This window comes from Artemia sp. Qi Xiang Cuo, chromosome 11 (genome assembly GCF_049724085.1).
Source record: "Artemia sp. Qi Xiang Cuo chromosome 11, ASM4972408v1, whole genome shotgun sequence".
Lineage (NCBI taxonomy): Eukaryota > Metazoa > Arthropoda > Branchiopoda > Anostraca > Artemiidae > Artemia > Artemia sp. Qi Xiang Cuo.
Window position 1 is genome coordinate 2,643,216 of NC_142804.1, and position 26,580 is coordinate 2,669,795.

The following is a 26,580-nucleotide window of genomic DNA, read 5'->3' on the forward strand; positions in this document are numbered from 1 at the left end:
AGTCTTAGCTGTAACGTAAAACACTTCTGTAATGACCGGTCACCTGAAGTAAATTCTGAAAAAAACTTCGAACAACTTCACGATGAGGAGGGCCAGATCCAGACCATGGTTAGCCCTCAAATTAATGAAATGTTTTGGCCCCCTAAGATAGAGCATAATTTAGCAAACTGCAAAAGTAGGCCTACTCATGTAAGGGAGCCGAAGCTGAGGCCATTCATCAAAAAACATATAATTTCTGACTAAAAATGATTAGGTAAAACAATGCAAAAGACATTTGGCTAATGGTTATTCTAAAATAATGTTTTTAATTTTCTGAGTATTGTACCAACTGCTACAAGAACTGAAGTCTACTTTTAAAAACCTGAAAAACAGTGCCGCTCAACTATTCAAAATGGAAAAAAATATAGTTCATTCTAAGACCTCCCGTCCTTCCATTCTCCTCCCAGATGTGACGCACCTGATTCTACGAAAATTTACTATAAACTAGGTATTTTCCTTGCATTTACTCTCCTTGGAGTTCAGAAACCAATACCTTCTTCTCAAGTGTAAACATAATGCTAAACGTGGCTTATAAACAAACAGTAAGAGGAAATTCCACCCAATTCTTTCCATACTCTACTTAATGTATTAGTGGTACAAAGCTTGATCATTTTCTGGTTATATTTGATGAACCGTCACAAAATTTTGGGATCGCCAGAAACGCAAACAGTTGACCAAACCTATGCTGAAAGCTGAATTCCATGAATACTGATGCTGAATACGAAAAAAATTTTCATTTTCTGAGCACTGTAACCACTGATACGACACCTGCACATTATACTTTTGAACTTGAACTAATTTTTTAGAGGTCTGAGAAATACGGCCTTATAGCCATCCAAAAAATAAATGGAATTCTGGCTTTACACTTATCTTTATGTTTGGTAGTTTCGTAATTTCAGGATGTAAACAAAATTGTGACTTGGATTAGAAATAAATACCAGTTCATGTATTAGGTTTTTTTTTTCTTCGCACGTTCCCAAAGAGTATTTGTAAAGAAATAACTTAGCTGTATTACCAAGGGTATAATATGGAAACAATGCTTAATAAGATTTCTTCTATTTGAATGTTTTCAGACTAAAAAAGCTCTGGAATTAACACTAACTCAGTGAATAGAAAACATATTTTTATTAAAATAAGGTATTTAAAATAAATATAACAAAATAAGATTTGTATAGCTAAAATAAAATCTGAATAACAAATATAAGGAATATATATAGCACCTTTGCCAAACTTTATATAAATTCAAATAAAAAAAGGCAGAAAGCATAAAATTTTCAACTTTATTCCATAATCTGGGCGTGTGTTTTTGAGCAAACATACCATACAATACAAGCTTATGAAATAACTTAGAATACGGACCTCAACACAAAGTTACATTAATATTACCAGTTGTCGTAACTAACTTCTATACCTTTTTATCAGCTGTGTTATATTGCAATTGTGACCAGGCAGGTAAGGTACCAACCGGAAAAGACAAACGGGGACTATACAGAGCCTACTGGGTACATAAAAGTGAGGCAAGATAGGTTAAAGGTGGTCAAGAGATAGGGGCCACCAATTATTCTTAGGGGTTAATTTTTTTCCAGAACAGATACATGCTGACCTGCTCCTTATGTATTAATATTTTATTATTCCTCAAATTCTTTTTATTCTTAATTTTATAAAGATGCGAGAAAAAAAAAAATCAGAGTAGCTAATTTTGATTGACTAAAACCTTTGCAAGTTGTCAGCAGCTGGAAATTTGGCAATATTTGAATAACCACAAATGGCTTTGTTTCATGTTTTAAATATAGTGATTGGGTATTGTTAATTTAGACATTTAACTTGACCCATTTGTAACAGAAGCAATTCTTATATTTAAAAAGAGCATCTTTGATTATTTACGAACTAGCAGAGAAGCCCGCAAGACGACAGGGGTAAAAAAAGCAAATAAGTATTTTAAGTAATATTAAGTAATGAAAGAAATATAATTAAATTAAAAAGATAGAAAATCTTTTAATTAATAAAAGAAAACGTCTATGCTTTTTTAAGGACAAGGAATCTACTGACTGTAAATAAGCAGTACTTGCTAGGTAAGATGACTCCAGGTATCCGTTGTATAACGTTACACGTTTGTAAAAGCTGAGAGCTACGGAAATCCGACAGTTCTATAGCTATATATGGCCAAATCAAGCTAAGCTCATTCTATCCAATTCATTTAGGGTTGCAAAGTACAAGTTTGAAAGCTGAAGGCAGTCTCAATACAAAGGAGACGATATACTGAAAGCAGAGGGATACAAGATCCTCCGTCTTTCTTATTTTATCTACGTTTGAAGGTATAACCTTACCTCCATTGCCTTTGCATTTTTAATTATTATTTATGATGAGATATTTCCGTATAGGTTTATATTTTAAGACTTATCCTGATCTTATCTTGTCTATAACGAAACCCTGGGCTAAATTAAACCCTGGGCCCCACATTAAAACGCAAAGAAAAATTCACTTTGCTACCACGGGCATAAGACGTTACCACAGAGTAGTTTGAACTTGATTATCCTGTTTCTTAAGAAAGTATTATTTCCCCAGTGATGTGGTAGCTAAACATTGATGTAATCCTCAGGCTCAACTATTTTTCAAACTTCAACCAAATATTCTTAATGAAGTAATCTGTCTTACGAAATATTTCTGATTATGCTTTAATTCAGTTCCCTTGTTTTTGTGTTTTTTTCTAATTTCGTATTTACTCCAACATGTGCTTTCCAGTACTAGCTCTATTTTGGGTTTCCACGTCCGTCACCAAGGACTTATTCCTTTCGTTAAGTATGGAGCAGTGTTCTTTTTGTCTTGGTACCATTGTAGTGAAATTCTCCTTGGGAACTCTCTAGCAACCAATGGTATATCTAGTATTTTTTTTTCGGGGGGGGGAGGGATATTTTGTCGGTGAGGGGAGGGAGGGGGTAAAAAAATCTTGAAAAAACTCATCAAAAATTTGTTTACATGCATTTTGTTACGTCTTTACGAGGCGAAAAAAAAATTCGGGAGGGGGGTGTAGCTCCATAACCCCCATCCCCCTGGATACAAATTTAACAACAACAACTTTTTACTTCATTGATAATAGTAAAACTTAATACAGTCCAGTTAAATCTAAATTGTTTTTTTTTTTAAGGTATTTGATTCTTTTTTTTTTCTTATTCTTTCACTTAGTTTAGGTTTGGCTGATATATTAATTAAAACGCAGCCAAACAGAAATTGCTAAGAATCCTACTCAAATTATTTTAATTGTGTTTTCAAAATCAAAACTACTAGGAAAGAGACTGAAGTCAAAATAAAGAATCTTCTTGTTTGCCAAAGTTAAAGCAGATGAATAACTTGTTAATTTCTTAGCTCAAGGATTATCTTTTATATCGCTTTAAAGCCGATGAAATATGAATTAAATTGAAGGCATTTATAAAAGTCCATTAAATAAAGCTTTGCTAAAAAGAAAGAAGTGAAAATTTGTTGCTGCAGAAGGTAGCTCCAATTATGAATTTTGCTAGAATGGCAATGTATGAAATGGCTAGGGTATGAGATCAGAAACACCACAGTTTATAGAATTAGCAGTATGATCATACCCTATCTCACCCATTATAAAAACCCGGACCAAGGTGCGAGTGCTCCAGAGAACGTTTTTGAAGATAGAAACATAAGCGGCATTAGATCTTATCACGGCTAGACAAGTCAGATTTCTCTTGGACACGAAACAAGTGGAAACCCGCTATTACGAATAATGCACTTTGTAACCATTTCTCATTGATTGACGGAAACAGACTAACCCGCTAATGCAGAAAGAAGTGGGAGGAGCTTTTTGTTCGTACCGAGAATGAAGACCAGAAATGATCTGCGATAAACTTACTGGATAATTCTATAAACTGTGAGAAACACTGAACGTAGCAAAAATTTTCATTGCCAATCAGCCAAAAATGAGTGAGAAGCACCAAGGAATTTGGTGACATTTTCACCTAACTTCTTGCTTCTGACGTCTGTGAAGTATGAAGTTTGGTGGAAACCAAACCATGTCTGAGTGGTAACCTCGGTTCTCTTATGAGCCATCCCGCACTTTCAGAGGGGATTGTATACCCTCTAAGTGTGTTTAGCTCATCTGCTTAGGAACTGTATTGAAATATATTTTTTGTAGAGAAGTCACGACGCCTTCTAAGAGTTCATGCTCTATAGCCCCATCTATTGAAGTTATGCACAGCAGTAGATAGAACGATCAGTAAAAGAATTGCATAGGCCATATAACCCCCCCCCCCCCTACAGAAGTCAAATGTGGTAGGAGACAATTTTTTTTTACTACAGCAGTATACCTTCATTAGATTGTTGATGTCACATTTTGCATTGACATAAATAGTAGTTTAGTAGCTTGGTGCAACAAAATGAAATTAATATGAAATATTTTGTAAATTATTTTCTGTGACTAAAGTTAATATATATACTTCCTGTTAAGGTCTCATACACATTTAACAAACTACGAGAAAATAACATATACGGCATAGTAAAAAAATATATATAACAACATATAAACAACAAAAATTAGGAACCATGTATAGGTAAGAATAAAGTAAAACAGCAGACACAAAAAAGAGTTTGCTGGTAAAAAATGATCTAAATTTAAACTTTTGGTTCGTTTTGCTGGCTTAAAACCTCAGATAAAAGTATAAAGACTGACATTAAAATACGTAACCATTAAAACTTAAAAGAAAAAAAAAAAAAAATAGTCTTAGAATCATCACTTCAAGAAAACTCAACGAGGACTTTCAAGAATGTTGAAGTTTCTTGAAGTGATAATCCCAGGACTGATTTGATTTAGTTTTTTCAAACTAACTGTTACTTCTAGTAAAAAGTTTTTAACTAGAACTTCGATTTCCTTGAATAGTTTGAAAACTCTTTCCTCTTAATTCCTCCTTCCATTAAAGAAAACGATTCCTAATCTGTGCTATAAGCAAGTTAAGACTGAAAAACAAATCAGCTTACCTATGTACAAACAACAATTCAATAGTAGCGAACAATGCCACGAAATGCGCAAATTTGTGGCTGCTGATGCGGCGAAGCCACGTTAAAACCGGAAAAAGGGACAAAGTATCCATGTGGAATTCTGCTTCAACTAGAAACAGCTCAGATTAAGTTTTAGTTGCTATTATTTCTGTACATGTTCCATGTATAGACGTATCAATTATTAATAGGCTACAGACAGAATATGTTTTGAAAAACTTCTTACGTTTTTCCTAACATACCAGATAGGTCTCTTCCGCAAATGTTATATATAAGATGTTTCAAGAGTGCAAACTGATTATTTATGCAAGATTCTTTCCAATCTGGGTGTTTGCCACCATTCTTATCAGATAAAAAATGGAAGAATGGAGAGGAAAGCATGAACAACCCCCTTAAAAAAATTCAGAAGAAAGAATTTGATTATGAATTTGTTTTACAGTACAAGGGAAATTTACAATAATGTATAAATCTAAAAACAAAATAATTATCCTTTTGAATTTGAACTATTTATCAAGCAGTTGTAAACAAAATCGCAGATGGCCTCTAAGAACTAACAATACTAACCATAATAGGTAAAAGAATAAAAAGTTTGACAGTAACATATAAAAAAAATAAAATAAAAACATATTTGCCCTTGTTACCCCTTTGAATCTGAATTATTTACCTAGCATTTACCATTCTTATCAGATGCATGAAATGTTTTGCAATGCCTTACTATCAATTCAGGTTAAAAATTTGTGTTCAGGCACCATCATGACACTTATTACTAAGGTCACGTGCACATGTTTTCAGTTTATTTTGTGAAGGCTCTCATTTTCAAAGGCCTTCAGTATAGTGAAATATTTTACAACCTTGGCTGACGGAACGAAATTAAAACAAAAATAATTTGAAAAGCTAGCGTAGCTTATTTTTTGCAAAGAATTAATTTATGCCAAGAAAAACAAAGAAAAGTATTTCTTCTCAGCCTCAGTTGTTGTTTAGTTTACCCAATTTTTAGGCTGTTTTTATGAAACATAAAAGTATAGCCTATTTCTATTTCTCGGTTCATTCGAATAGGTATGTGTTTTTAGGCATTAAATACGATAACGGCATAAATCCGTTGATTTTGAATTAAAATCAAGTATTTTGCAGGCATCATGACGTGGCTAATTGTAGAAAAAGCCAAGACAGACAGTCCAAGTGACTAAGATACGCAATAATCTTTCACATGTCGTTTTGATCAAGAGTAATTCCAAGTTTCCATATACTGTGTTTTGCGAAAAGCCACAGCGATTTTGCAGATTATGGACGATTTTTTTAAAGCATTTTTGCGGATAAAACGCAAATCCAGATGCAATAATTTTTTCCAATGCATGTGAGGAAATGTGCTCAGATATCAAGTGGATGACTTTTTTTTAATGGACAGTACTGTCAGAAAAGTGATATTTGGAAAGATCTTAAAATAAGAAATCTATTGGTATTGTTTTTGTTTTACTAACAACTTGCGTTCAGATGTGATCCACTAAACATTTAACAATCATTGTTTAAGGCACGTCACGTGATTTACGACACATTATAAAATAACCCTTACGATACATTTACAGCGCATGGCTACCACGTTCGTACAGAAAAATGATGTGCATTTTTGAAATGGAGTATGTGTGAAACAAGGAATATGATTTTGTATATGAAAATAATAGGCTATTAAATCATTTTTTTCCAGATTGGAAAGATTTTTTGTAGGCTCTGAAATACTGACACCATAATAGATCGCATACAATAAATTTTGTCTTGCTTTATTTCAGCTTATAATTGTTTTAGTTAATACTGCCTTGTTTAGTCTTTATTCAGATTTGATTTTCAGAATTAAATTAAGAAAAAATAGTGTGTCTTGTAGGATTACATTCCATATTTTGATTAATTCGTTTTTAGATTCCTAGCAAATTTTTTGGGCTTTATGAAATTTCATTGATCATACCCTTCAATTGTCATGCCAGTAAATATATTTTCGAGTTTTTCCAGTTACCTTTTAAGGGAAGCTTTGGCAACCTGGACATGTCAGTAAATACAGCTCACGTATAAATTCAATGAAATCAATTTATCAATCCAATCAATTACTAGTTCTCTAGCTTATACTCTTTGAAACAGAAGAAAATGCATGATATGAGTGAGTTGAGGGTGGGTAGGTTGACTCGGTACCTGGTATATTCCGTACACGAATGCATACAATAGCAGTAAGAATACAAGAAGCAACAAGGATGAACAGAGCTGTCAGCATTCCTATAATGAAGTTCATCATCGTCAAACATATTTCATCGTCGTTGTGTGTCTTTTCTTCTGGAATGGAAAGAGAAATAACAATCATATATAAATAAAAATAATGTATATAGAAATGTAAAATTATTATAAAATCAGTATTGCCAAACGATTCTCAGTAAGAAATATGATATCAATGCCATCTAGGACCTTCTTGTAAAAATGAATAAGAATACAATAAGTCTTGAAAAAAAAAAACACAAGAAAATTTCTGCAAAGACTAAAAAGCTTATGAAATGTATTTGAGATATGAAAAAAAAAATTAGAAACGAAATTGTCCTATGATTTTTATCTTTTCGTTAGTTAGTTTTCCCCATTTTGATCAGCGTCTTTACAAACATAATGTAATTATTGTAATATTATAATGATTATTCGTAATAATTGTAATTATTGTAATAATGTAATTATTGATCAGTAAGTTATGCAGCAAAATCCATCCTCTGTCAATACCCAATTTCAATATTTTTCAAGTTTTCGAGAAAATCACAAAATAGCGATTTGTTTTCATTTTTGAACGGAAGAAACAGATGAAGATGGAAAACTTTGTGACAATGTCTTTTCTAAGACAATTTACTTCCAATCTTTGTCATCTATTTTATGGTAAATGTACAATCTAAAATTTATCATTCTAGTGTGATTGATGTTGGTTTGAAAAATCCTTTTTCTTTACCCCCGTAGTTCCTAGGTCATGTCTCAGAAAGTATAGCTGACACGAAAATTCTGAAGGCACTAGAGGAGCACAGATTATCTATTTGGTTTAATCAAATATTTAAATCCTAGCAAAATGCATGGTTATCTAACAAAACTCGGCCACCCGTGCAATGTCACGCGATGTTATTGGATTGGATAACGCTCCGCCCGTGCTTAGATTGGATTGATTAACGCTTCAACCTGGCAATGTAATTGGATATCGTCAACCTTTAGGAAGCCAAATCATCTGATAGGATAGACTTTGAGGTTTGCAAATCTATTGAAGTGAGAAATCTGCGTAAGTTTCAGTAATTTGTTACTGGAGATCTATCCTTGATTCAAAATCGAAGTTTTGTCCTGTTTTGTAACAGGTTTTGTAACAGGTTTTGTAACAGGTTTTGTAACAGGTTTTGTAACGAAGTTTTGTAACAGGTTTTGGCAGGAGGCAGCCGAGCTTGGTGCATTATTGTTTTTGTTGTTCAAAATATTTCATTAATTAGTAATTTTAATTGTTTCATTTACCAATTGTTTTTTAAAACATTTTTAAAACAAATTATCAGCTGTAAACTCTTCCATTCTCGAGGTATTGTTAAAAATACTTTTTATCTCATTCCAATTGCCTCTCATTTTTGGCAGTCGCTCTTAAATCATTGGAGGCAAACAATCAAGCCCTTAGCGTAATGAGTTGGGAGTTGAGGAGGGAGACATGCTTCTATTATACTTAGTGCTCCATTCATAAATTTGGAATCCAAGCCCCCTTTTAACTGTTTTGGTGATTTCTAAGTTCGTGTTCTATCCACAAGAAAAGATGGTTTGATCTCAATCAACCGTTGTGAAAAGTACGGGCTGCTATCCTACTTAAATCTTTTGAGGATCTGGACCTGTCCCAACTGCTGTGTGGGAGCAAAAGAGGAATGGCCCCTGAATTATTGCAATTTGGGAATGGATATCAACCTAACTCGGTCAGAAGCAAGACTAATTTTTCTGGCTGCGTATTCTAAGGTCCATATCCGTTCAAACCTATAGGAAGAAAGGGCTCCCAAAATTCTAGCTATCTAGATATCTAGCAAAAATGTGTACTGAATATCAACCGGCGTTAGTTGGAAGTAAGAGTAAATGTCATTGCTGTGGCCTTTGGTTGCACAAAGTAAATTTAAATTATGTGGGAGTCGGAGGTCCAAGATTCTTGTGGTAACGACATTAATTGGAAGGGTTTGTGAATTCTTAGTCAAACTTTTTGGGAAGTAAGAATGAGTGTTATAATCCTCCCTTTTGGTATCTCATATTTGAATAGATTATTGCAAGGAGAGACATCTACCACAATAAAATGTTCTATGTCATTAACACATAATGGTAAAAGCTAGTCCCCTGCTTATGCCTTTTATAAATGCATCACGATCCCGGATCTATGGGGTGCGGGATGGGAACTAACCGTGCACAGGGGGAGGCCTTGCCCCCCCCCCCTCCCGAGATTTCACGATTTTTTCCCCATAATTTTCTGATACTTCTCACAGAAAAAGGGATGTAAAGGATTTGACCCCCTCCCCGAAACAAATTCCTGCGTACGTATCTGGGAGGGGGCATAGTTTATCTCAATCAGGCTTCAGATTTCTAGGGGTTTTATGGGAAGTCAAAGCTAATTTCTACGTTTCACCTTTTTGAGTTACCTACTTATATAAAGGGGAGCTAAAAAATTGTTGTAATTAGTTTATCTGCCAGATGAATCTGGTGAATATCAACAAAGCCTGATGAGAGATAGAAGCTAAAGTCCTTCTTGGGGTTTTCAGTTTCAAGGATGAATCTTACCTTTGTTGAAGCGTTCATAAATTCGAATACCAGGATTTCTACCGAACATCAACTAAACTTTGCAGGAAGAAACAGTTTGTGTTCTTTCATGGAGTTCTTCCTCATTTGACCTCTTTTAGGAGGGAGGATATGGGTTGATTTTTCATTTCATAAGTATAATTACTAAGGGGCTTGGCAGAATTCAGCCAAAACTTGCTAACAGTTATATTAAAGGAATTAGGCTGGTGTCCTTGCCTGGTCCAATTGTTTTTAAGAAAGGGCTATTAAATTAGCATTACATCATAGCGGTTTTAACTATTCCTTTAGGTGGTTTGAATCCAATAGGATAGGGTACAGAGTATTTTACTGATAGGTACCTGGCTGACTGACCGTATTTCAAACAATAGGCTATACGAAAAATGTGGTTCAATACCGCTCTCTAGGGTTATAATGAAAGAAAGGTTGAGGTGGCTAGGGCACGTTGGGCGGATGAAGGATGACAGATTGCCGAAGATTGTTCTTTTCGGCCAACCATCAAGGGCTAAACGGAAAGCAGGTCGTCCTCGACTGTGGTGGGAGGACGTCATAAAGAAAGATTTAAAGGAAATGGGAACTTCGTGGGCGGGTGTAAAAAGGGAGGCTTTGAGTAGATTGGGGTGGAGGAGGAGCGTGCGTAGCTCTGTTGGCCTCAGGCGGCTTGGTGCTGCGGTGAGTTGTTAGTAGTAGTAGTATTAAGTGCCATAAGAACCTTGAAGTCTAATCTTGTTTTTGGCAAAGATGGTGCTTCACATCTGTAAATCAACCGCTTACTGAACAGGAAATGAAGGCTGTGACATTCTAAGAAGAAAAGATTTTTGCCCAACAGACACAGTTGTAAGTGATACTAGGCAACAGTGACCCGTAGATTACAATGTTTCTTCAGGCCCTTGCTCCTAAAGTATGGTTTTGAAACTTTATTAAATGCATATTTGTTTTCCTTGTTCTATTAGACAAAGGATTCTCCCTTAGGAGCAAGTTGATTGATTAAATAGTAATTACTTGTAATAATGCATGAGTTTTGTTCGTTCTTTGAAGACCTTCCTTTTGCCTCATTTGAGAGGTTAATTTCCACTCATTCTTGTTTTGATTACAGTCTTGCTGATTATATTCCTTTTGTTGTGAATTACCATGTCCAAAACATATATTTTGGGAAACATAACTTCTACATAGATATAAACAAAGGAGGGGGGACTTTTCTTATTGTTTAAGCGCGTTTAGAACGTTCTCTAACAACAATTCTAAGTAATATTGTAATTCTGGCTCAGAACACGGATAGTTCTAAATTCAATGAATCAATCAATGGATGAATCAATGGATGTTGGTATCTTGTCCTTTCTGTGGAAGTTATACAGTAGACTTGTCGCAATATAGCATGTTTAAAGAGATTAGCAACCTTAAAATCAGCAAAAAAAGGTCGAATGGGTTTTTCAGCATTTTCACTCTTGTGTAAAACTTGTTTCTGTTAAAATAACGTCTTTTCACTTACATATCATAATACACTTTGCTCAAACATGAAGAATACTTTTGAGCAAAAGGTTTACCATTGGTAAACCTTGGTTGAGCTATTGGTTGAGTCATTGGCTCAGTCATCTTCGGCTTAGTATTTTTTCAAGAAACATTCCAAATCTAGTAGTGTGGAGTGGAAGAGCAGCGTGCATATCTCTTTTGGCCTGAGGAAGTTTGATAAAATGATGAGCTGTCAGTCGCAATGTAGTTTATCAGACCCCGAAAGTATTTTTTTCAGACCTCCAAGCCTGGAGTTGAGCTTTTTACCATGGGTGTTTATTAAATTGATAATTCTATCACTACTGTGATTGAACAAAGCTAAATCACAAGATGTTTTTGCAGCATTTTCTTTGAGTTGCCATATGCATTCCTAGTCTTGTAGCATTTTTCACAGGCTTAAGTTATAAAACCTTAAAAAGGTTATTGTTAAGGCTGTTGTTCATGGCCACGCACAAGGGCTGAATTTTGTGTTTGAACGGAGGAACTAAATTTACCTTAAATACAATTTCTTTTTATTGTTTTACGAGTACTGGAATAAGTACAGCTGTCTTCAGAAAAAAAAAATGAAAGACTGGCATTGAAATTAATATAGTTTAAAAGAGCCACAAGATTACATTTATGAACTTTCCCTGGGGCTCTAGATTTTGGTTTTGATCCAAAAAGTCTCCAACCTTTTTTGGTTTCCATTTATTTTTGTTCAGCTTTAACTTTTAAGGTTAAATGAACAATAATTCACGTGATTCTTGAAATTTAAGGGAACAACTAATTTGGCACACATTTTATATTCAAGTATGATTCACAATAGATAGGATAAAACAAGTAAAACTTTGATGTTTTGTGTATTTATAAGACTTCAAGATGGTTTGGGATGAAGTCATAAGCAAAAAATTATGTAAATCAGGATGTCCATGGTTAATGAGGAACAATAAAGAGTGAAGCTTTGAAAGATAAGGTTGAATAAGGAGCGTAAACAGCTGTGTTAGGCTTATGTGGCTTGGCACTCCAATGAGCAGTCGTTACTACTACTACTAAAAATAAGAAACCAAGCCACCTGAGGCCAACATTGCTACACAAGCTCATCCTCCAACCCAATCTATTTAAAGCCTCTCTCTGTACACCCTCCCAGGAAGTTCCCATTTCCTTAAATCTTTCCTTATGACATATTCCCACCCCAACCGTGGACAACCTGCTTTCCGTTTAGCCCTAGACGGTTGGCCGAAAAGGACAATCTTCGGCAATCTGTCATCCGCAGAATCAGTCCTAGCTATCTCACCCTTTCTCTCATTATAGCCCTAGAAAGCGGGATTGAACCACAATTTTTGTAGAGCCTACTGTTTGAAATACAGCCAGTCAGCCGGGTCCCCAGAAGAACCCGTAGTTATAAATACCCCATGCAGGAGGTAAATTTATATAGATGATATTTCTTTGTTAATGTTTACGCGTCAATCATTCTTTAGACATTGAACCTAGATCGTTTTTATCAACATAAAATATTTTTCTGAATAACTTGTTTTTCGCCAATCAGGTTTTCACTCAAATTGAGAAAACTTTGGCATTGTTATACCAAGTCTGTTAACTTGTGTTAGCGAGTGATATTACAACTTTTAAAGCCATTGGCAATTTTAGAGGAACCTGTGATCAACTTACTTATTAAAATTGTCCTGTCCCAAAGGCGCATAAATTGATAATTAGGGTATATTCATCTTCGCCGTTTTAATTCGCATATTAATTTTGTTGCACAAAGCAATTAAGAAATTTGGCCGATTACTAAAGTTTTTTGCTTCATCTTGCAATATACTCCCTAGTAAAAAACATCAACCTATTTCAATAGCCAAATGTCACCACAGCTATGGAATATTTAAACACTTTTAACGAAGTAAAAATATCTATTTTTAAAAAAATACCACAAAGCATGCAACTAAAACGCCAAAATACTTGCACCAACAGTTGATTTGCTGAACGTTTGCGAAGGAACTAAAGCCTAATAGCACAACTGACCATAACATATAGTGGCACATCACAATTGGTAATACCAAAACAGAAGCAAAAAATGACTATATTGGCAACACTGGAATTGAGTAAAGGGTGATAAGTACTTCTTGGCCTCTCAAAAGCTGGATGTATTAGCTGGGAAATAAATACAAACCCGGTATGGAATGTGGCTATGATTATTACTTATGATCACCGTAAAATTTCAATTTTTTTGTTATTTCTTCACACATTTTTTTCTATATGACAACTTTCTAAGGACACTGCTCATTCCATAAGATATTCTGAGTTGCTTTAATAGGAACGACCCCTCTTCAGCAAGACTTGCTGGCTCTCTTCCAGTGTTCTGTGTAAGTCATTTATCGCTTCAACTCACCAGTTGTGAGTGTTATTGTTGACCTGCCATCTGCGAAAGTAACATCATCAGGGGCAAGCACTCGGAGTCTACGGGCTAGACGGACTGGATCTGATACTAAAGTTGCGTTGTTATATTGGAGTGAACGTTTCTTACGGCCAAACTGAAAAAAAACATATAAACTAATTTACCTATTACCGGTATGCTACTGTGTCTTCACAATCTAAAGGGGGACGTTTTCACTTTTTTACCTTTTTCTTCTTTTTTTTCAAGCTAAATACCAAAATATTGTATTTTTAAATTGAAATGCCAAAACAAGTTATTTTTCAATACATGCGGGGGGGGGGGGGAGGCAAAAACTATTGAAAAATATGCAGTCCGTCTCCCCTCTCTACTGACACCACTGCCAAAACACTTACCCAAATCGTAAGTTTTTCTAAGCGTTAAAGCTTTCAGCAGCTTTTGAGGGTGCTGGTGGCTGGTTTGCTGATAACATCTACTTTGTAAAAACTGATGATCAAATGGAAATATTGTTTCTATAGCAGTTATATTATATTTAGAATCCCACCTATATCAAAAATTTCGTTGGTAATCATAATAAACGCAAGGGGGAAATGGTAATCATAATAAGAAAACTTTTGGTAATCATAATAAACGCAAAGGGGAAATGTGGCTATGTTTATGGATTATTTGTTCTCGGTTTTCAAAGTGGAAGCTATTGTTCCTAGAGGTGCTTTTATTAATTTAAAAACAAAATCAGGTAAATACAAAATTTAAAAAACTATAGTATTTAGATCAGCAACTCAATTGTTTTGCGTTTTACTTTAGGTGTCACACTATTTGAGATGATAAGCACAATTAATTGTTTTTAACTTTTACATCCCAACTTTTAAATTTTACACAAGAAACAGGGATAATCTTAATTAGAGGAAGGAGTCCAAGCCATCCCACCTAAGGGGCTAATGTGTCTGGTACAAAAAGCACGAACAAATTTGAAAGAGCTGCATATTTACTTTTTACACATAGGGATCTGACTCGAACCAAAATAATGGAACCCAAGTCCGCTGTGCCAAATTAGCATTTGGCACCAATGTATGGGAGGAGAAGCTGTTGCATGCATACAGTAACCATGCAATACAGGGGGGAGGTGGATTATACACATTAGTTGAACATAAAAGGAAACTAAATTAAAAGTGTAAATCATGAATGTTCATTAATGAACATTCATTATGTTTTGAACAGGGCCGTATCCAGGGAGGAGATTACCCCGTTTGAACCCCCCCCCCCCCCGAAATGTTATTCTGACTCATAAAAACGCAACAAAAATGGAGATAGACAAATTTTGTATGTGTTTTTTGAGGTTTTTTTGTGTACCCCCCCCCCCCGAAATTTTTTTTTGGGGTAAAACCTCCTCCAAAAAAATCCTGGGTACGGCCTTGGTTTTGAATGTTCATTAATGAACTTCATTAATGTTTCAAGAAAAGGCGAAGAAGAGGATTTCTAAGAAGGATATTTGCAATCAGGAGGTTAGTCTTTTTGGAATCTGCAATCAAAGAAGGTATTAATCAAAGTATATTGTTCGGTAGTTTCAGACTTACCACATTTTCTGTGGTACTTACCACAGAAAATTAAACAATTAGGTCCGGCAAAAGGGAATAATTGCGAAAAATCTTGTGACTGAAAAATTTCTGGTTCTTTTTAAAAGCTTTGAATTGCCTGCAAAAGAGCCAGTCAAGTAGGAGCTAAATTTTCATTATATTTTAACTTCACACAGCTTAAACTTCACACAGGAAAACTAATAAGCTTTTGTTTTAAAAAAAGGCGGGGTAATTTGGCTTCTCTTTCTGACTTGTGCTTAATTAACAATGAGGTTAGCTTTCAAAAATGCGACACAGCCCTAAATTAACAGAATTTAAGTACACTTTTTACGATAAAACTGTAGGGAAGTAATCCCTCGTTGTCTAAACTAAAGGAATCCAAGTTTCAAACTTCTTTTTGTCGTTTTTTATTCCCTTTTTAAACACTGTTTTAACAGCCTTTTTTCTCTTTTTCTTCTTTCATTTTTTTTTCGTTGCTGACTTTTTATTTTCATCACAATTTGAAGTCCTCATTGTATATTCCAGACTTACAGATTAGAATTTCGCAGAAAGTTTTGAATTTTTGGGAAAAATGGTTTTTGGGAAATTTCAATTTCAAAAATTTGATCTCCATGACCTGATTAATTTCAGACCGTGGTCAACAAACTTCATGTTTCACTTTATTAAATAGATTTGTCACAAAATTCCTGAAGGGACTTTAATGAATTGAGAATCCTAATGATTCTGAGTAACATAAAAAAAAAAAAAAAAAAAATGGGCTACGTGCCCACAATTGTCAGCATTGTTTTGCTATTGTTTCTGGCTGAGTAAAAACAAACACACACACAAGACTTACCAGGGCTTGGTCTTCAGGGCAAAACCCACATTCACTTTTGCAAAGTTCAATATTACATTCGAGGAATACTTCAACTTGATCGGGGAATTTGAAGGCCTGGAAGTAGAAAATGTTGATTATGACGTGTCAATGTCATAAGGGCTGTACTGCACAGGAAACGAAAAGGTACTTAATAATGAATCAAAAGAGAAAGAAGATAAATGTCCCAGTTTAAACTAAATTAAAAACAATACTCTTTGCTACAAACCCTTCCCCCTCACACTTGTACTAGTAATAATTGTCTTTGTAATAGTATATATATATATATATATATATATATATATATATATATATATATATATATATATATATATATATATATATATATATATATATATATATATATATATATATATATATATATATATATATATATATATATATATATATATATATATATATATATGCCTATATTGGATAGTTATTCCTTATTTCGGAAAGTAATTTCAGTAAATGAGCTCTTATTCTTGAAGCATTGCTGTGCAAAAGTTATAATTTGATTTTTAGAATCAAGTTTTAGGGGGTGATAGCCCTCCTCGCATTAAAAACGAACAGAAATTAAATAAAAAAAAACAAGTTTTTCAAATGAAAGCAAAGAGCGAAATTAAAGCATACAACTAACAGAAATTATTCGCTGTATGAGGCTACTGGTCTCTTCTCAGCCCCAGCTACTTATTGCAAACTTTGTCTTATGTCCCGGTTCTTTAAGAGTGACTGCTCAAACACAATGGCCGTTGAGTTAGGTAAGAGGGTTTCTTAAATAAATAAACTCTAGTGTAGAGAAAGGGGGAATGAGAAGGGGGCTGTCCTCTTTATATACAGAGTAATTTCTCTTAGTTCTAATTTTTAAAGTCACTCTTTACTTTCATTTGCAAAAAGCTCCTTTTTTGTAGTTAACCACGTAATGGGAACTATGTAACAGTACGGACAGGGGAATCATTTGTTATAGGGCATGGCAAGTGCAGTTGCCCCTCCAAGGCTTCAGATTGTCACCCCCCCCCCCAGCTGAAACTTAGTGTCTTCAAACATCTTGTCAAAACTAAGATAGGCCTACATTTTTCAAGCCTCCACAGAAACAGATCAGTTTTCTTTAGTATACATTTGCCTTTATAGTACTAAATGGCTCAATTTTCATTTTTCACTGTTATTTTCGCTTGACTTGAGAAAATCACCTCCAGCTTTGACCCCCCCCCCCCTTCCTCTAAGGATATTGACGAAGTTTTGCTTCTGAATACGAACAGAAACGGGTAGACATGTTTCTAGATGTCTCCAAGGAGAGCAGGGGTTGCTTCTTGTAATAGAAATTGCACTGTTTCTTATATAACATGTATGACAAGTCACGCCCAGGATGAGACTAGATCTAAGCAATTTAAGTTATTAGATTTAGATCAACCAGAGATCAATATATAAAGATGGCAGTTGTAAGAAATAGAAATCGCATTATAGAATCGGATTATTATTGAATGAGTGACAAAATCATATATATAAATTGAGAATTGAAGTAGAATCGACCAATTTTGGATGTATTGCAAAATAGTACATTTTTAAATATATTGGTCATTCCATAAAAGGCTCACATTTTTGATCAGACTAACGGATGATAATTTTAGAATCACATCTCTTCTTTACTACACATTCTTGGGCATTAACAACCCTTTTATATTCTGAAGATTGTTAATCAGCACACTCTCATAACGGCTATTGCTGTCATAAAAGGCTTACTTCCGCCGGTCATTTGTTAACTAGCAATACTTGCCAACAATTAAGTGTGAACTAAAATAATTAAATAATTAAATAAGATAATTAGATATGAGCTAAAAAGGTATTAGCTAACAATTCTCAGAAACACACAAATTTTCTTTTAGATGATATTTATATTTGATGTAAGTCTGTAATAGACTTGCATTATCTACAACACTAACATCAGATGGGCGCGGTTAATTGCAGGAATCACATGTTATTTACAACACCTTTCAATATTTTTGGAAATGCAATGGATCATTAAATTCAAGATCATTCATTATTGAAAAAAATAAGAGCTAAATTTAAAATATCCAGAGGGCTTATTTGCACGTTAATTGGGAACAAAAAGTGTAATTTATAAATTTAATGTTTAGATCCATGATTAATTGTTCAACAAACAATAAATGAGAAATCAGCTCACTGTCTACTCAAACGATTACAGCTGACCCCCCCCCCTCCGTCAGCCCTGGACAGTCAATCAAATGCATTTTATCATCATCTTTTATCCGTCAACATCGAGAATTCTCTGTCATATAAAGACAATACACTTTTCAAATGCAAGCGGCAGATGAACGTGCAATTAATTAAAATTAAATTATTTAATGATCTATTGGTGGATAACTCTCATCAATCGTTACTAAAGACGAAAATTTGGTATATTTTGTAGTCTTATTTCTGATTTTCCAGTTCTGTTGCATAATTTTTGTCGTCTGTAGTTTATCGGTTAGCAGGAACAATCAAGCATTGTAAACACACACCCGGAACGCAGCACTGGCCAAAGCAACCAAGTCACCGAGGTGTTTGTGCGATCTGCCTGAAAGTTAGTTACAAATTTTGTTTTCTCCCAATATTAAGCCACAAACTGTTGCTACGAAATATCAGTTAGAGGGATCAGCTAAGGTAGCTTACCTGGAAGAAGGCAAAGGCAAGTAAATTAACTTCAGCGTTTCCAGTCTGTCTGGTTTTTTGCCAGGGTCCCATAAGCTTCTTCTTCAAAACACAGCCATTGTTGTCAGTAAGTATGACTGGGTTGTTGCGGTTACCATCGTGAGCAATGCAGTCACGGACCTACAATAACAATTTTTAATCAAAACTCTCATCTCACGGGAAGATTTAAGAACATTAGCAATAAAATACCTTCAACGCAGGTAGTGATTTTGTCAATTTAAAAAATGTGCTGTGACTGTTTCTGGAAGAGTCAGGAGAAGGGATATCTAACAAATCCATAAGGCTTGCTTCGTTTTACAAGCTGGTATATAAACCTGCTTATTTAGGTCAGGATATTGATATCAATAACAGGCTTGGTATTTCAACATTCCTTATTTTTAGGGAAAAAAAGACAAGAGTTTTCCAAGGGGCTAAACACTAAATAATGTCTATTCTTGCCTCTCTTATGAAAAATAATGTCCTTTTTTAAAAAATATTGTTTGAGTCTTTGAGCCCCCTTGTCCTTGTTAAATGATATCTTGATCCCTGATCAACAGCAATGCAAGTTAGATATAAAATATTTATTTAGAGAAGATATTTAGAGAAGATATAAAAAGAAATTAATGGAGAATAAGAAATAAAACATTAAAATTAAAAATAAGTACATCTAGGCATATAGTTAATTTTAAATATGATCTTCAACCCAAAAGATCCTAAGTCCCTGCTGAAATTAATTACTGGACTGAAATCATTGTATCAGGAAAACAATATATTGTAATAACATTAATATAAAAATAAATAAATATAATATGGTTGTATTAGAAACAAAATTATGCTAATTTTCATCTTATTTATATATATATATCTACCTTATTTTAGTGGATTATTATTTTTAATGATCCTAAACAAATAATCTCATGCAAAAATAGTGTGAAATACTGCAGTTGAATTTTGGACGTTCAATCCTTTTAGGTACTAAATAAAAAAAAATCTTTTTCAACTGAAAGTAAGGAGCAACATTAAAACTTAAAACGAACAATTATTACGTATATAAAGGGGGCGGCCCCCTCCTCAACACCTCGCTCTTTAAGCTAAAGTTCGAATTTTGTTCGAATCACAAATTCCTGAATCACAAAGGCCGTTTAATTAGAATAGATAGCTCTTTTGAAAGTACTGAAAAAAACTTTAGCGTAAAGAGCGGATATTGACTAGGGGGCGAACCCCCTCATATAAGTAATAATTTCTGTTCGTTTTAAGCTTTAATGGTGCTCCTTACATTCAGTTGAATAAAACTTGTTTTTTTATTTAATTTCTGATCGTTTTTTAAATAATGCTGGGAAATCCGGCACCCCCTTCATAGAAATGTCCCTCCCCCCAAGGAAATATCTTCCATGGAAAAATCCTCCCACGTAACCCCTTCCTCCAACTCCTCTTCCCCAACCAGAAAAATATCTCTTGAAAACGTCTGTATACTTCCCAATAACCAATACTATTATGTAAACAATGGGCAAACTTCATAACTTGCAGCCCTTCCCCTGGGAACTTTGGGGGATTAAGTCATCTTCAAAGACATATTTCTTACATTTTCGACTATGCTGAACAAAATGGCTATCTCAAAATCTTGATTAGGTGACTCCGGGAAAAAATAAGCGTGGGAGGGGGCCATGTTGCCCTCCAATTTTTTTGGTAAATTAAAAAAGGCACTAGAGTTTTTAATTTCCGTTCGAATGAGCCCTCTCACGATATTCATGGACTACAGGATCGATACGATCACCCCTGGGGAAAAAAAAAACAAACAAACCAATAAACACGCATCCGTGATCTTTCTTCTGGAAAAAAAAAAACAACAAAATTCCACATTTTTGCAGATAGGAGCATGAAACACCTACAGTAGGGTTTTCTGCTACTCTGAATCTGATGGTTTGATTTTCATCAAGATTTTATCACATTTAGAGGGTATTTCCCCCTTTTTTGAAAATAAGGCAAACTATTTCAGGCTCGTAACTTTTGAAGGGTAAGATTAAACTTGATGAAACTTATATATCTGAAATTAGCATAAAAATCCGATTCTTTTGATGTATCTACTGGTACCAAAATTTTTAGAGTTTCGGTTACTATTGAGCCGGGTTACTCCTTACTTACAGTTCGTTACCACGGACTATTTGATTTATGAAATCGACATTAATGAGTCTAGTGGACTGTATTTAACTTTAGGAAAATAAAAAAAGTCATTTTCTTGAAGTTGAACGATTTTCGCTAGAGCTTGCTACTTTTTCTGTTTTTTGTTAAATAACGAAAAGCAATCAAACTTAAAATGCATTCAACAATCTTTCTAAGAACAAAGATTAAATGGTAGAAATAAAATTAGAAAATATAAATTACAAAATTCTAAAAACTAGCAAGACTTATTATAGAGAAAAAATTAAGAAACTTTATTGTTCAATCTGGTTATAAGTTTAACTAAATATAATTAAACAAAAAAGTTTAATTTGGTGAAAATAAGCAAAATATATGAAAACCTGATAAAATGAAATGTCTCATTTCTTAACAATTTCAGGCTATTTCTGGTGTTATAGGTCTGCTTTTCATAATAAAATCGAAGTTATTTAGAATCCTTGACTACCCTTCGAAGTCTGAAAAGCTGACGTCAAGATGCTGTAACTTTTGATAATTAACATTTTAATGAGCCATACCGTTCTGATGTTTTAAAGAAAATGTACCGATAGTTCACGGAAGTATGTTAGTCAGGGGCGTCGTTTGGGGGTGGCAAGGGGGGGGGGAGGGGTAGTTCCCCCCCCCCAATAATGTGGAGGAAAATTATTATACATCCCATGCCCTTTGATTATCCAAATGTGGACCCGTCTTGCCCCCCCCCCCCCCCCCCCCCAATAAGAATGCTGGAGAGTCGCTCCTGATGTTAGTTCATATTTACCATAGTCCCTGCATAAGTTATTTACTGGACTATGATGGTCTTGCGGGATTAAAAACAAAAGGAAACTTATGAAACAAAACAAATCAGTAACCATGTCGATGCACATGAGCTGAGATAAATTATTGGTTAAAATCTGCATGCATCATTCAGCTAGAATTAGGTGACAGAATTAATGATAGTATATCATTTTTTACGGATGACGGTAACTACTGATTGCCCGAAATCTGGAAACGCGCCTGAAAAAGGTGATAAAGCTGATATTTTTCTTGTAAGTTGAAGTCTCTGATATGGTAATCATGGTATTCATGTATTTCTAATGGGTTTAATAATATAGCATCTCAACGTAAATGCCGCGACGTGATGTTTTTGACCTTCAATTTTATTAGCTTCTTTGGAAACCAGTTAAAAATGATGATGGAGCAGAATCGAATATACTGAGCCTGGGTTTCTGGAATTCATGCTACGTAAGGGTTTCTCTAATTCAATTCGTTATTTAAAATGACGTTTTTATTTAGCTTAATTAATTTTATCTGAACAATAGAAACATTTTTCTTGTCCCTCCCCCTTCCAATACATTTTACCATTATTACCGGAAATAAAAACAACTTAGAAAATATTATATAAGAGACTTAGTTAATTCAAATACATTTTAATACTATTTAGGTAAGATATATTCTTATCTTTTCTTAGTATTGTACAAATAGCATAAGTAACTCATAAAAGGGGAAAATGGTGCTAGTGTTGGGAAAAACAGCTAATGATATTTAGCGTTTGTCCATTTTGTTCGTTTTTTAGCCAAGCTATTTTCTATTCAGGTACTCTGAAAACTCATAAAAGTGGAAAATGGTGCTAATGTTGGGAAAAACAGCCAATGATATCTAGCGTTTGTCCATTTTGTTCGTTTGTTAGCCAAGCTACTTACCATTCCAGTTACTCTGAAATATGGGGAATCCAAAGAAAGCAGAATTGTGCGACGATTACGTCTTCCTGCTCATAGTCAACTAGCCGACTTAACCTGCCAAGATTTTCTTATGCTAATATAAACCTACCTTGTGCCGATTGCATTTTGACTCAAAATAATTCTTGAAAATGGAATATGTTGAAAAATCAACACTTACTGGAAGATTCAGCTTAAATTCTATGACATTCCAGATTAACAACACAAATTACCACATTTTCTTTGAAATTCCGGCTTTTTCAACAGTCATCGAACGTATGCTGCAAATGGCCTTATCAGTTTTTAGCCTTTATCTTCATATGTTAAATCCCTGAAAATCCAACTTTTACAAGATCCATATTCTTTATAATGTTGCCCTTCGAGTCATAGCCGTCACATATTGGGGACAAAGGGGCGGACTCCAATGCACAAAAAATGTTACTATGTTAAAATATGTTATTAAAATGACGTTAACATCTCGATCTATAAAAGACATCTTTAAAAACGTTAAACATCCGGTAAAAACGTTCAATTAGTCAGTAAAATCAATTAGCAAACATTAATGTTGACGACGTAAAATATCTGGCACAATTTCTTCGAACTGTCTGGGGTTTGAGTTACGACACCCAATATGGATATTTCTGTCCTTGTTACATAGGTTGTTCCCAAGACAGGGCCACATTCAGGAGAGGTAACTGGTTTAAACCCTTAAATATTTCGCGAACTCTTAAATTGATCTTAAATACCAAGGTAAACAAACTATTTCTCCTAAAAAACTAAAATGTGTTGCTCTGACTCGTAAATTTGTCCTAATAATACACTTGAATAACACTTATCCCGCGCCCCTCCGTCGAGCAAAAATTTTTTTTGCAACCCCTTCCACCCGGATTAAAAATATTTTGATACCCTCCTCACCTCCCCGAACGGAAATCCTTGATACAACACTGACTCTAGAACTAAATTATCATAAATGGTAATTAAGTATTTGCCATTATTTTTGTTAAAGAAACATAGGCAATCAATTTTAGTGTAAATGCAGAACAGATTGTAGTGTTGGCCCTTTATATGTGCAGTATAAGTAATTTAAGGGCTAAATTTATCGTTATCTTCCATTTTGGGCTATGGTATTAACAAATAATTCATAACCATCAATGATAGTTTAGCTGAACCTACACTTTCCGTTCCACAAGATTTACCATTTTATACTTGAAAAGTGATTTTTTCGAAACAATTTTTTTTTTAATTCAGTATTCTTACAAGTCATATCTTAGTATTTTAAAAATTTAACGTTGAGGCACGTTTGCTTTTAATTTAAAAGTCAAGAAGGTGTTCTACAAAATAAAAATTAATCACACCTGAACTAAGTCCATTCTACGACGCTCTCTGTATAAGACAGTTCAACTTAGAAACAATCTCCAAGCCCAAGCACATAAGCAACCAAAAAACCATTTTTCACCTCTTATTGATTGTATTCAAATTAAAACAAGGTAAAAAACGTTTTTCTAAGCTTTTTTGCTGTGTTTATGAACTTGGTCTAATTGGCTTCTGAACAGTATTTTTACGTCGAGTCTTTCAAATAGAGGAAAAAATATTGATTTTTGACTACTATGTCTACCATGTTAAAAATTAGTAACTGAATGGTGTTTTAACATTGCCATATATCAGCAGGAGTGGCATTCGTCACGTTTTCTTCATCACTTAATAACTTATGTTAATGTTTGTTTGTTTTTTCAATTGTGAAGTATAACAGTGAAATAAACGGTGGGAAGACATATTTTTTCGAAGTTTCTTCACTTCTTGTTTTATGGACTTAATCCAATTGGCCACTTTAAACCTAATTTAGCTAATTGTTTATTCATCTTCCCAATGAAGGACAAATTAAATTTTTGGTTACTATGATTACAGGGCTCTTTAGAAATTAGTAATTAATAATTAAAAGGTATTTAAATATTACTAAACACTAGCAGGAGCGGTTTTAGTCACGTTTTCTTTATCACTAAAGTTCAAGATGTTATTTTTTTTTAATTATGAAGTGATAGTGAAATAAACGACAGTATATTCATAATTTCGACCTTCACTAGAATGACAAGAATTGTTAATTTATCCTTGAACTATTGTGTACACCTCATTGAAGTATATTTTAATATGCTTGTCATTGAGAATAGCTTTCTCTAGCATTACAGAATGACTTGGGTTTTCAGTATTTTCTATTCACGTACAGTATCTTATATCTTGCTAATAAAGATGTTCAAACATGAATAGATGCATTAGAAAAAAAAACAAATATAAATTGTGATTATGTTTTTTTTAGAGCCATAAGGCTTAAAGCGCTCCTGCAGTGGTTGTCAAAAGTAGAGTTTGCAGCTGGAGAGTTATGAGATGATGTAGAAGAAAAAAAGTGATTGCAATAATTCTTGCAAGCAATTATTTTTGTAAGTTTTTTTTAGCCAAAGGCTTAAATTGCTTCCTGGCTGATCATCAAAAGTAAATTTTCAACAGTCTTTATTACATTGTAAATACTATTCTACACTATTACACTATTTCTAACGGGATCGACGGAGCCATAGCGCTTTTCTAGTTTTCAAAAATATGTCGTAATTTCTTTTTTTAATGACGGTATTTGCAAAGTAAAGGATTTCAATAAATACGTTAGACCCTTATTAAGTTTTCATTATATGATATCACTGATGGGGACTTTGCATGGGGAGAATCTTCCGTGGAGAGGAAATTTTCCAGGGGGTGAAACTTTCAGGGGAAATTGTATACTCGGGGAATTTGCTAGAATTCCTATACGAAATTGGTTTATATGTCTTGCTTTCTTTTTAGTGACTCAATTTTACACGTGGAAGTGTTACGGGTAATTGTCCGGGGTAAATTTTAACCAGATTGAAATGTCTAGAGTATATTTCCGTGGGGAGGAAGATTTGTCCGTGGAGGTGGAGCCATATTTCCTGGCGTTATTTAAAAAACGATCGGAAATTAAATGAAAAAAACAAGTTTTTCAACTGAAAGTAAGGAGCAATATTAAAACCTTAAACGAACAGAAATTACACATATGTATACGAGGGGGGCTGCCCCCTCCTCAACACCTCGCTCTTTACACTAAAGTTTATATTTTGTCCCAAATCCTTAAAAACGATTCCTGAAACACAAGGGTCGTTTAATTAGAATAATAAGTATCTTTTGCAAAATGCCGAAAACTTTAGCGTGAAAAACGAGGTGTCGAGGAAGGGCTAACCCTCTCGTATACGTAATAATTTCTGTTCGTTTTCATTTTTAATACTGCTCCTTACTTTCAGTTGGAACAACTTTTGTTTTATTTAATATTGTTAAGAGAGGAGATTCCTGACTTTTAGTTCGAAGTGTTTATCTAAAGTATCTCTTTCAAAAAGTGAAGCATCAAAATACGTGAAATATGTTGCCTACATGAAGAGTCAATATGATTGTACTATTTTTTTTTCATAAAATGTTTATATAAGATATAGTTTTTTTTATTTCTGATACGAAGAACTAACAATAATCGTGTTTATTGGCCTCTTTCGTATATGCTGAAAATATCAGGCAGCACAGAGAATGCATATCAATACACTGAAAAGTTTTGATATATATATTACGACCGTGACGGCCAAGACTTCATAAGACTGAAGCTGATCTCCCTCTTCCAGAGCATCTGTGTTGAAATTGATTTTCTTATAAATTCCAGACAATATTAGCGTTTTTCTACTTGGTTTATTGAGCTATTCTAACAGCAAAATTAATCCAAATTTAAGTGATTCAAATAGTGTGTTTATCAGCTTTTCTTCTTTCTTTCCTTTTTTCAACTGATAATAATGAAGAATAGAAAGATTATGTTCCAGGACC

At 34.1% G+C, this 26,580-nt stretch overlaps 1 protein-coding gene across 2 annotated transcripts in view; it reads right to left on the bottom strand.

The window, feature by feature from the left end:
* Positions 1-13,230: 13,230 nt before the first annotated feature.
* Positions 13,231-26,580, bottom strand: part of LOC148946528 (cuticlin-1-like) — a 36,669-nt gene continuing 23,319 nt past the window's right edge. For both annotated transcript variants that reach the window (XM_089097411.1, XM_089097412.1), the window contains exons 7-9: positions 18,833-18,991; positions 16,142-16,237; positions 13,231-13,871 (exon numbers count right to left, since the gene is read on the bottom strand). In XM_089097411.1, coding sequence (XP_088953537.1) covers positions 13,713-13,871; positions 16,142-16,237; positions 18,833-18,991 — 414 coding nt within the window. In that variant the 3' untranslated portion in view covers positions 13,231-13,712. The remainder of the gene's footprint in view (positions 13,872-16,141; positions 16,238-18,832; positions 18,992-26,580) is intronic.